Raw genomic sequence first — 12,286 nt, forward strand, 5'->3', positions numbered from 1 at the left:
CCATTAACTGCTTCACCTGCAAACCCCTCAACACCATTAACTGCTTCACCTGCAAACCCCTCAACACCATTAACTGCTTCACCTGCAAACCCCTCAACACCATTAACTGCTTCACCTGCAAACCCCTCAACACCATTGACTGCTTCACCTGCAAATCCCTCAACACCATTAACTGCTTCACCTGCAAACCCTCAACACCATTAACTGCTTCACCTGCAAACCCCTCAACACCATTAACTGCTTCACCTGCAAACCCCTCAACACCATTAACTGCTACACCTGCAAACCCCTCAACACCATTAACTGCTTCACCTGCAAACCCTCAACACCATTAACTGCTTCACCTGCAAACCCTCAACACCATTAACTGCTTCACCTGCAAACCCCTCAACACCATTAACTGCTTCACCTGCAAACCCCTCAACACCATTAACGCTTCACCTGCAAACCCTCAACACCATTAACTGCTTCACCTGCAAACCCCTCAACACCATTAACTGCTTCACCTGCAAACCCCTCAACACCATTGACTGCTTCACCTGCAAACCCCTCAACACCATTAACTGCTTCACCTGCAAACCCCTCAACACCATTAACTGCTTCACTGCAAACCCTCAACACCATCAACTGCTTCACCTGCAAACCCCTCAACACCATTAACTGCTTCACCTGCAAACCCCTCAACACCATTGACTGCTACACCTGCAAACCCCTCAACACCATTAACTGCTTCAACTGCAAACCCCTCAACACCATTAACTGCTACACCTGAAAATCCCTCAACACCATTAACTGCTTCACCTGCAAACCCCTCAACACCATTAACTGCTTCACCTGCAAACCACTCAACACCATTAACTGCTTCAACTGCAAAACCCTCAACAACATTAACAGCTACACCTGCAAACCCCTCAACACCATTAACTGCTTCACCTGCAAACCACTCAACACCATTAACTGCTTCAACTGCAAAACCCTCAACACCATTGACTGCTACACCTGCAAACCCGTCAACACCATTGACTGCTTCACCTGCAAACCCCTCAACACCATTAACTGCTTCAACTGCAAACCCCTCAACACCATTAACTGCTACACCTGCAAACCCCTCAACACCATTAACTGCTGCAACCTCCTCACCATCTCCAACCTCCTCACCATCTGCAGGCTCCTCACCATCTCCAACCTCCTCACCATCTGCAGGCTCCTCACCATCTCCAACCTCCTCGCCATCTCCAGGTTTTTTGTGTTTCGCCATCTTTTCTATTTCAAACTTATTTTTGGTTGTGTCTGTCACTTCGCAAATGGCACACCCGTGTTTGATTCCTGGCAGGGATGAAACCTTGGGAAATTTTATTTCTCCACCCTCCTGATAATAATCCCTCAAGAGCAAAAAACAGTAATAATTTGGTCACTCAATCCACGACTGTTTGTGGGACGCTGCTGTGCGCAATTGGCTGCCATGTTTCGCCCACAAACTATGCAGTCAATCCACTTTTTCCAATATATTCTGTGAAAAGCTTTGAGACATCCAGAAGATGTGAAAAGCGCTATATCAAACACAAGGATTATTATTATTTATTATTTATCCTGTTTGAGAAAAATGTTTCTAATCTCATCATTTTCCACAAGGACCACATTCTATTTTTCTTATTTGTTTGTTTTCTAATTCATCTGCACCAGTTTACACCTCTGATTGTGTTGTGGGACCTTCGTCCTCGGGTGTAAATCCCTGGACAACGATTGTCCATCCACCCAAATGGCCATCGTCTATGTATGCGCCTCATTAGTGATTATTGGCGAGTCTGTAGAGGGCGTCACAGCTGATTGTCCACCCCCCCATCCCCCCATCCAGATGCCAAACACACACCAGTGGGACATGGTACATAATGGGACATGGTAAATAAGTACTTGGAGCAGGAGTCATGGCTCTCCGCCCTCACCAACCACGGGAAGGCTTTGGCATCTAATTTAGCCTCCCTGGAGACCAGCAAACCCAGCACTGTGACCTCCTGGTCTGTGAGCTGTAGTTCCCTCCTCTACACCATTAGCTCTGTCTACCTTTTGTCCCTCGCAGTGAAACAATTACTTTGGTGGAGCGAAGAATAGAGAAATACTTATAAACGTGCTGTTGCTATCCTGAATCATCCCTCACCCTCTCACTCTGCGCTCTCCTGTCCTCTACTTTGTTGTGTTTGCTCATGGAGTTTTAGGTGAAGTCTTAGCAGATACACAGTGTAATGATATATGGCTGTCATTTCCTTCTCCCAATGCAACAGGAACAACAATGACAAGTGAAGCATCAACTGCCAGCTCCAAACCCCCAACCACCTCACCCCCAACTACCCCTCCTCCAACCACCTCACCCCCAACCACTTTACCCCCAACTACCAAACGCACAACCACCTCACCCCCAACGACAACAACCACCAAACCAACTTCAACTTCAAAAGCTCCGTCAGCAGGTATAGTGAATATTCCTTTCATGCCGTTCGTTGAAGATTTTCTCATTGTGTCTCTTGACAGAATGTCTTGAAGACTATTTCAAACTCAGGTCAACCATGCAGTCCAGTACCCAGTGGTTAGAGCCCTCGCCTCTCAAGCGAGAGACCTGGGTTTGATTCCCAGGCAGGTCAGGGCAAACTTTAGGCAAGTTTCCTTACTCCACACTCTCACCTGTTTGGCAGTAAGTTGGAACCCGCTTTGTATTACACCCAGGTCCTCTCACTTGCGAGGCGAGTGCTCTAACCACTGAGCTACAGGACTCACGGAATGTGGGGATGGTCCATAGGGAGGGGTGGGGGGTCGATGGAACCAGGTGTGTTGGGGTTGTCTGCTCAGCGTGTGTCACAACTAACGCTCTGTCATTTCACACCCCCTCAGTAAATAAGTGTCAGAATGGAGGGACCTGGACTGGTACCGAGTGTAAGTGTGTTTCTCCGTTCATCGGCAAGTTCTGTGAATCCGCGTCTGAGACAGTTAAAGTTGGTGAGTATTTGTCAATCAAGTGTCTTTTACCGCACCTTTGGTCATCTTCCCACCCCTTCCCTCTTAGGTCCCCATGGAACCCCAGTTATGTAAATACAACTGGTTCTTGTTGTCTTTCTCTTGCGCACGCAGCTCGGGTCCAAATCCCTGACTGTCCAGCACTTTGGGACGTCCTCCTGAGGTGAGAGGCACTGTGTAAATGTAACTTGTTGTTGTTGTTTGTGGGTGTAAAATGGCTATAAAAACAGTTCTATTCCCTTTGTACAAATGTAATTTTATTGTTGTTTGTTTTTATGTCTGTTTGTTGGTGAACCTGGATTGTTCAGCGTAGAAACAGGTAATCAGGGCCAACTAGTCTGTGCTGATCTTTGCACACAATATAAGTCTCCACCCCACTGACGCTCCCTCCCTGTCACCCCCTCACCCTCTGTTCCTTTCTCCTTGGGAGAGGAGGTAAGATCTTTGGAACAGAACTGGCTCCAAGGTGACGTGTTTGCCAAGGGAATGTGGGAATCGAGCCCCCCCCCACTCTGTGCCGGTCTCTAGCCCCGGTTCCTGAGCCAGGAGGGGCCGCAGTGTCCCAGGGCACTCACTGCTGATGGCAGCCTGACCCGGCCCATCGGCTGGACCTGGAAGGGCCGACAAGGTTTTGCCCTTAGAACTAGGTTTCCAGCAGTGTTTTTTCTACCCAACACCTCTATTCATAACAGTTTGTTTTCAATGATGTGTAAAACACAGTCCTCTCCTGTGTGTGTTGCGTTCAAGTGCCCTGGGACGCTACACGCGTGAGGGGCGCAAAACAAATGCAAGTTGTTGTGGTGGTTGTTGTCGCTCACTAAGCGCTGTAAACTCGTTTACAGAGAACGTCACCAATACATTTGGTGCCTCAGTGAAAATAGGAAACGAAGAGTTCAAACCAGCGATGGCGGACAACCAAAGCACGGAGTTTAAGAACTTCACGAGAGACTTTAAGAACCAGGTTTGAATTGTTGAATACTAATGAATACAAATTGGGTTTGCACACACCTTCACTGAACAAGTTTGACCTCACAACACCACAAGGTCCTTTCGGATGAAGAAGCCCATTCTGACCATTAATCTCCTCCCTCCAGAAACACCCACCTGACCTTTCCCCCAACACAGCGCCCAGCTGCTTCTTAAATAAATCCCAGTGCCCTGTCCTCAACCACCTTTCCTGGAGCTCTCTGTCCCAGTCCTGTCTCCACCTGTTCACGGTATCTCCACCCACTCACTGTGTCTCCTCCCTTACCCAATGTCTCCACCCGCTCACTGTGACTCTGCCCACACCCCAAGTCTGCCCACACACTGTGTCTCCTCCCACACACTGCCTCCACCCGTTCACTGTGACTCTGCCCACACCCCAAGTTTCTGCCCACTCACCATATCTCCGCCCACTTACTGTGCATCCCATGTGGTGACCATCTTGCCTCTGCTTAACTCACAGATGGATCAGATTTATGGCAACATTGATGGATACGACAAAGTGATCGTGAAAGAATTGAGGTGAATTCATCAATGCAGCTTCTTCCACAAACATCCTTGATCGTTACTGTGAGCTGTGTAGAGGTTTCAGTGAGAGCCCTCCCACCCCAACCTGTCCCGACATTCCCATTCCAGGACATTCCTGCATCCCAGCCAAAAACACCAGTAAAGAGTCTGGAAATCCGCTTATCACCCTGTACTTTCAATGCCCCTCTTCCTGCTCTGCTGGATGCTCTGGCAAGATGGTGCCACTGAGTGTATACTCCCTCCCAATTTTTGCACCAAAATTAAACACCTCTCATTGTGGAGCACAGTGGTTAGAGAATTTACCTCGCAAGCGAGAGAACTTGGGTTTGATTCCTGGCAGGGGCGAAACGTTGGGCAAGTTTCCTTCCTTACTCCACACAGACACACACTTCTCTTAGCTTGCAGTAAGTAGCAACCCGGTTGTTAGTCAATTAGTGGATTGCTTTTCTGGGGGTAATAATCCCTCAAACAAAATAAACAATCTTTTTCTTTTACCCACACCTTCAAAGCCCTCCACAGCCTTGTTCCTCTCTATCTCCACCAATCCACCTGTTCCCTGCACTCAGCAAGCTGGCCTGCTTCGCGTCCCCCATTTCACTCACCTAACCATTGGTGAGTGGGCCTTCAACCTCTCTGCCTCCACCCTCTGGAAGTCCATCCCACAGTCCCTCCACCTCACCCCCTCCCTTACCTCTTCAAAACCTATCTCAAGGCCCTCCTCTTCAACCTCACCTTCAGTCACCCACCTATCCCTACCTTCCCTGCCCTCCATCCCTCCTGATTCCACCACCAGCTCGGGTCCAAATCCCTGACTGTCCAGCGCCTTGGGATGTCCTACTGACGTGAAACGCGCTGTGTAAATGTAATGTGTTGTTGTTGTTACCCAGAAAGGGCAGCATCGTGGTTGACCATGAAATAATGTTCGTTCTGCCTCCTGAGAAGATCACAGAGGATTTTATCAGTAACACCCAGAGTAGCATACAAGATGAACTGGAAGCCAGCAGTAGTGGTGAGGAACTCTCCAAACCCCTCTCCATAGCTCATAATCTGTCAGAATGTATGGGGGGGGGGGAGAGCACTGGATTGTCGGAGACGCTGACCTTCACATGAGATGTAGAACCTCACTCCTCGTCTGCGCCCTGTTCAGACGGTTGTTGAAAGATCTTCTGTGGTACTGTCAGAGAAAAGAGAAGAGACTTCGCTCTGTCTCTGCCTCTCTCTCAGTGTGCTGGCTGACAACTCGCTTGCTCACATCACGGCTATTTGTGGGGCATCACTGTACAGAAATTGGCGTTCTCCCCAAAATACATAGTCACTACACTTTACAGTGAGTCCTGTGAAGTGCTTGAGGTCCTTGATCTCCTAAACTCTCTCTGTCTGTGTCAGAGTGAATCTCTCTCTTTCTCTTGCCCTGTGACAGTGGTTCTCACTATCTGTTATGACCTGTTTCTGTTGTTTACAGGGAATTTCAGTTTTCAGATCAACAGTAGCTTCACGACAGTGAAGTTTGAGAAATCAGATGCTGACGGTAAGTGAGAAATCTTAACCCAGGGCACATCATGAGCAAACTCCGGGCAAACCACATTTAAACCACAGGATACGTTACACGTAAATCACAGAATATGTTGCATGTAAACACTACATAAACTATGTGCAGAGTTATCTAACTAATTTTATACCAGCACTGAAAGGGTTAAATTAGGAGGATAGGTTGCGTAAACTTTGGTCTGGATTCCCTTGAGTTTCGAAGGTTGAGCAGTGAACTGATTGAGCTGTTTAAAATGATAATGGTATTCGATGGGGTAACGGAAGAGAAACTATTTCCTCCGGTGGGGGGAGGAATCCAGAACAAAGTGGGGGGGGGGGGGCATCTTAAAGTCGGAGGTGGTGGAGGTGTCGAGTTGAGAGCTGCAGCGTTGGTGTTGGGGTGACCATGTGTAAAAGTTTGGTAAAGGCTGTTAGTGTTAGGGTGGATGTTGTTACTGCTGTTGATATTAGTGTTGATGTTGGTGTAGGTGCTGGTGTGGGTGTTGGGGTGGGTGTTGGGGTGGGTATGGGTGTGGGTTTGATGTTGGTGTTGGGGTGGCCGTTGGTGTTGGGGTGGGTGATGGTTTGGTTATGGCTGTTGGGGTGGGTGTTGGGGTCAGTGTTGGTGTGTGTGTTGGGTGTGTGTGTTGGGGTGTGTGTGGGTGTGTTGGGGTGCGTGTGGGTGTTGGGGTGCATGTTGGGGTGCGTGTGGGTGTGGGTGTTGGGCTGGGTGCCTTCGCCTTGCTTCCTCCCTTTCCTCCTTCAAGGCCGGTCTCAAGACAATCTTGTTGTTGGAGTGGGTGTTGGAGTGGGTGTTGGAGTGGGTGTTGGGGTGGGTGTTGGGGTGGATGTCGGTGTAGGTGTGGGTGTTGGGGTGGGTGTTGGGGTGGGTGTTGGGGTGGGTATCGGTGTTGGGGTGGGTGTTGGGGTGGATGTCGGTGTTGGGGTGGGTGTTAGGGTGGGTGTTGGGATGGGTGTCAATGGTGACCAGGCTGGTGTTTTGGCAGATGCCTGTGCGGCTGCAGTCAGTGAGGAGATGAAGCCACATTTCGAGATGGTGGCGACGGGGTCAGGCCTGGTGTGTGCCTCTCGCTGTAACGCTGTCCACAACGAACCACTCACCTGCTCACAAGGCCGGTGTGGCCTGACCACACGAGGACCCATCTGCTTGTAAGTACCCGCACTGCGCTAGTGCCACCTAGTGAGGGCACTTAGAGGTACCCGGGGGGAGAACAGGAGAAAAGCACCACATACAGCGGGGGGCAACATATGGGGGGGGGGGGGGCAACACACAAGGGTTTAGGCACCAGACATGGGGGATGGGGGGGGGGGCAACACACAAGGGTTTAGGCACCAGACATGGGGGGAGGGGCAGTGAGGTGGTGGAAGGGGGTGAAGGTGGGGGTCACAGTGAGAGTCAAAGGGGGGAATCTTGGGCTGGGAATCACAGTGGGAGGTGGGGGGAGGGAGGAGTTGGTGGGCAAGTACCAGTGTGAGACGTTGGTATGAGTGTTGGTGTAGATGTTGGTGTGGGTGTAGATGTGGATGTGAATGTTGGTGTGTGTGTGGATGTTGGTGTGAATGTTGGTGTGGGTGTGGATGTGGATGTTGGTGTGAATGTTGGTGTGGGTGTTGGTTTGGGTGTGTGCATTGGTGTTGGTGTGGGTGTGTGTTGGAGTTGGTGTGTGTGTGTTGGTGTTGGTGTGGGTGGTGTGAGTGTGGTTGTTGGTGGGGGTGTGGGTGGGGGTGTTGTTGGTGTGGGTGATGGTGTGGGTGTTGTTGGTGTGGGTGACGGTGTGGATGTGGGTGTTGGTGTGGGTGGTGTGAGTGTGGTTGTTGGTGTGGGTGGGGGTGGGGGTGTGGGTGGTGTGAGTGGGGTGTTGGTGGGGTGTGGGTGATAGTATGGGTGATGGTGTGGATGTGGGTGTTGGTGTGGGTGTAGGTGTTGGTGTAGGTGTGAGTGCGGGTGTTGGTGTACGAGTGGGTTTTGTTGTTGGTGTGGGTGGTGTGAGTGTGGGTGGTGTGAGTGTGGGTGGTGTGAGTGTGGGTGTAGGTGTGGGTGGTGTGAGTGTGGGTGTTGGTGGCGTGTTGGTGCGGGTGTAGGTGGGGGTGATGGTGTGGGTGTGGGTGATGGTGATGGTGGGTGTGTTGGTGTGGGTGTTGGTGTGGGTGTTGGTGTGGGTGATGGTGTGGGTGATGGTGTGGGTGTGGGTGTTGGTGTGGGTGGTGGTGTGGGTGGTGGTGTGGGTGTGTGGTGGGTGGTGGTGTGGGTGATGGTGTGGGTGTTGGTGTGGGTGGTGGTGTGGGTGGTGGTGTGGGTGGTGGTGTGGGTGGTGGTGTGGGTGATGGTGTGGGTGTTGGTGTGGGTGGTGGTATGGGTGATGGTGTGGGTGATGGTGTTGGCAGAGCAGTCAATTACCTTGTGCTGTGTGTGTAGCTGTGACCTGACCCAGGAGTACTGGTACTATGGAGATCGCTGTGAGCTGAGAGTGCACAAGGCCGGGATGATCGCTGGGGTCACTGTGGCCGCTGCTGTCCTCCTCGTCAGTCTGATCGTCCTCACCATCTACACCATGAAGAACCGGCAACAAAAACAAGCCAGGTAACTGACTGACCGGCTCACTAACTCGCTAACCAACCAGCCCGCTAACTAGCTAACCAACCAGCTCGCTAACTAGCTAACCAACCAGCCTGCTGACTAGCTAACCAACCAGCCCGCTGACTAGCTAACCAACCAGCCTGCTGACTAGCTAACCAACCAGCTCGCTGACTAGCTAACCAACCAGCTCGCTGACTACCCAACCAACCAGCTCACTGACTAGCCAACCAACCAGCTCACTGACTAGCCAACCAACCAGCTCACTGACTAGCCAACCAACCAGCTCACTGACTAGCCAACCAACCAGCTCACTGACTACCCAACCAACCAGCTCACTGACTACCCAACCAACCAGCTCACTGACTACCCAACCAACCAGCTCACTGACTACCCAACCAACCAGCTCACCGACTAGCCAACCAACCAGCTCACCGACTACCCAACCAACCAGCTCACCAACTACCCAACCAACCAGCTCACCAACTACCCAACCAACCAGCTCACTAACTAGCCAACCAACCAGCTCACTAACTAGCCAACCGACCAGCTCACTAACTAGCCAACCGACCAGCTCACTGATTACCCAACCGACCAGCTCACTGACTACCCAACCGACCAGCTCACTGACTACCCAACCGACCAGCTCACTGACTACCCAACCGACCAGCTCACTGACTGGCCAACCGACCAGCTCACTGACTGGCCAACCGACCAGCTCACTGACTGGCCAACCGACCAGCTCACTGACTGGCCAACCGACCAGCTCACTGACTGGCCAACCGACCAGCTCACTGACTGGCCAACCGACCAGCTCACTGACTGGCCAACCGACCAGCTCACTGACTGGCCAACCGACCAGCTCACTGACTGGCCAACCGACCAGCTCACTGACTGGCCAACCGACCAGCTCACTGACTGGCCAACCGACCAGCTCACTGACTGGCCAACCGACCAGCTCACTGACTGGCCAACCGACCAGCTCACTGACTGGCCAACCGACCAGCTCACTGACTGGCCAACCGACCAGCTCACTGACTGGCCAACCGACCAGCTCACTGACTGGCCAACCGACCAGCTCACTGACTGGCCAACCGACCAGCTCACTGACTGGCCAACCGACCAGCTCACTGACTGGCCAACCGACCAGCTCACTGACTGGCCAACCGACCAGCTCACTGACTGGCCAACCGACCAGCTCACTGACTGGCCAACCGACCAGCTCACTGACTGGCCAACCGACCAGCTCACTGACTGCCCAACCGACCAGCTCACTGACTGCCCAACCGACCAGCTCACTGACTGCCCAACCGACCAGCTCACTGACTGCCCAACCGACCAGCTCACTGACTGCCCAACCGACCAGCTCACTGACTGCCCAACCGACCAGCTCACTAACTACCCAACCAACCAGCTCACTAACTTCCTGGTTAACTCATCACGTGGCTCTCTCTCTGATTGATGCGCTCACTCTCTCTCATACTCTCACAGTTTGGGGGGAGCCCAGAGTGAGCATTGGGGGTAACTGCTGGGGTCTAACCAGCGAAACCCACACACAGCGCGGCCGGTTACTGAGTCAGTGACTAGTGAGTCAGTGAGTCAGTTAGTGAGTTCGTTTGTGAGTTAGTTAGTGAGTCAGTGAGTGAGTTGGTGAGTTAGTGTGTTAGTTAGTGAGCTAGTGAGTTAGTTAGTGAGTTAGTCAGTGAATTAGTTTTTACTTAGTGAGTGAGTGAGTTAGTTAGTTACTTAGTTAGTGAGTGAGTGAGTTAGTTAGTTAGGTATTAGTTAGTGAGTGAGTTAGTGAGTGAGTTAGGGCTTTGCTGCAGGAGCTGAGGGGGAGGATTCCCTTCCAGGTCCTGCCGATGGGCCGGGCCGGGCCGCCATCAGCACTGAGAGCCCTGGGATCCCGCGGCCCCTCCTGTCTCAGGAACCGGGAGTAGATCACATCCATTGTCAAACAGGTCACCTTGGAGCCAGGAGGGGGAAGGTGGGGAGTGGGCGGGGGGAGAGGAGGGAGAGGGTTGGTTGAGGAGGAGGGGGAAGAGGAGGGAATGATGGAATGTTGTGTCCTCTACACAGGGAGAAGCTGATGAGTGTGGAAAACAGCTCATTGTGGGAGGAAGACTTTGAGTGGCCGAAGCTCACTGTGTTCGGAGTTGGCCGAGGTACAGCCCAGAGCAGCGGCAGCGGCTCTCTCGATGTTTGATGCATTTGATAAATAATGATTAATAATAATAATATTCCTGTAGTTAATACAGCACCTGATTGTGTTGTTGAGACGTCGCCAAGCGCTTCACAAACTATACTGTCAGGTGTAGTGACTGTGTATTTTGTTGACGAAACACGGCAGCCAACTTTGCACAGCAGCGTCCCCACAAACATCATGGGTTGAGTGGCCCAGTCATTGTTATCAGTTTTTTTTTTAATGGAATTTTATCCCCAGGAAAAAAAGTCATCCGCGAGTTGACAGCTGATGGACTGTCCGACAATCCCCCGATTCCAGTCATTCTGTGCTTTTTGTGGGGATGTCTCTGGATGCAAATCACCATCAAAACACATAGCCATTGCCCGTGAAGTGCATTCAGACGCCCTGAAAGGCGTTTACACTCTCCCTCAAACCGTTCTGTTACTGTGTTTTCATCCCAACCCCAAAATGTTCTTTCCCACTAACTTTCTGTTTCCAAATCTATTGCAGAATCTCCTCAAACTTCCACAACTCCATCATCGTTGGAGAGTCAGTGAAACACAGTACTCCTCCCAACACCAACTCCCACTGGGGGGGCTTCGGGACCACAACCTTCTGACTGGCTGGTGGGGAGTTTTGGGGGCAAGAATGCCTCCCACTGAGCCGGGGTGGGGGGGGGGAGTCCCCATTGTTTTGTTTTCCCCAATCTTCTTCCTCTGACATTCAGAGCCAATTTCGACCCCTTTAGTTTAGAACGAGCAAATCAAAATGTACGCGGTGATGTGATCTGAAATGAAATTGAATGCAATAAAATCATAGAATCACAGGATTATACAGCACAGGAGGAGGCCATTTGGCCCATCGTGTCTGTGCCCACTCTTTAAGAAGAGCTTCCAAATCAACCCCTCTCCCCATAGACCTGATCAACCCCACTCCCCCGCTCTCTCCCCATAGCCCTGATCAGCCCCACTCCCCCGCTCTCTCCCCATAGCCCTGATCAGCCCCACTCCCCCGCTCTCTCCCCATAGCCCTGATCAACCCCACTCCCCCGCTCTCTCCCCATAGCCCTGATCAATCCCACCCCGCGCTCTCCCCCGCACTCTCTTGGGAAGACTCATGTGGAATACTATCAGCAGCAAGCACTGTTTTGGGCTGAATTACCCGTGTTTTGAAGCATTGCGCTCTGTGATCACACTCGCATTGGATCCTGCCCTTGATCGTATCGTCGAGACATCGCAAATTGCTTCACATGTTTCACCGTGAAGCGAAGTGACTGTGTCTTTCGTGGGCGAACTCACGCAATCGTGCGCATCACAACATCCTCGCAAATAGCCATCAAGCGAGTGAATGATTTTATTTGGGGGCTTGTCAGCCATCACAGACAGGAGAGATGGAGAGAAACTACCTTCTCGTTTCCCAACAGCACCGCGGGAAATCTTTAATGTCCGCCTGAGCAGGGC

The 12,286-nt window shown here is 51.6% G+C and overlaps 1 protein-coding gene across 1 annotated transcript; it reads left to right on the forward strand.

Annotated features, from left to right (window-relative positions):
- The first annotated feature begins 1,212 nt into the window (after positions 1-1,212).
- Positions 1,213-11,665, forward strand: LOC103191591 (mucin-3B-like). The gene is made up of 11 exons (XM_042346020.1): positions 1,213-1,239; positions 2,280-2,465; positions 2,884-2,988; positions 3,849-3,967; positions 4,454-4,512; positions 5,406-5,527; positions 5,981-6,046; positions 7,053-7,215; positions 8,483-8,647; positions 10,721-10,806; positions 11,337-11,665. The coding sequence occupies exons 2-11, from the start codon at positions 2,288-2,290 to the stop codon at positions 11,381-11,383; spliced, it is 1,110 nt and encodes a 369-aa protein (XP_042201954.1). The 5' UTR covers positions 1,213-1,239; positions 2,280-2,287; the 3' UTR covers positions 11,384-11,665.
- Positions 11,666-12,286: the final 621 nt, after the last annotated feature.

The sequence above is a fragment of the Callorhinchus milii genome, unplaced genomic scaffold, assembly GCF_018977255.1.
Source record: "Callorhinchus milii isolate IMCB2004 unplaced genomic scaffold, IMCB_Cmil_1.0 Scaffold246, whole genome shotgun sequence".
Taxonomy (NCBI): domain Eukaryota; kingdom Metazoa; phylum Chordata; class Chondrichthyes; order Chimaeriformes; family Callorhinchidae; genus Callorhinchus; species Callorhinchus milii.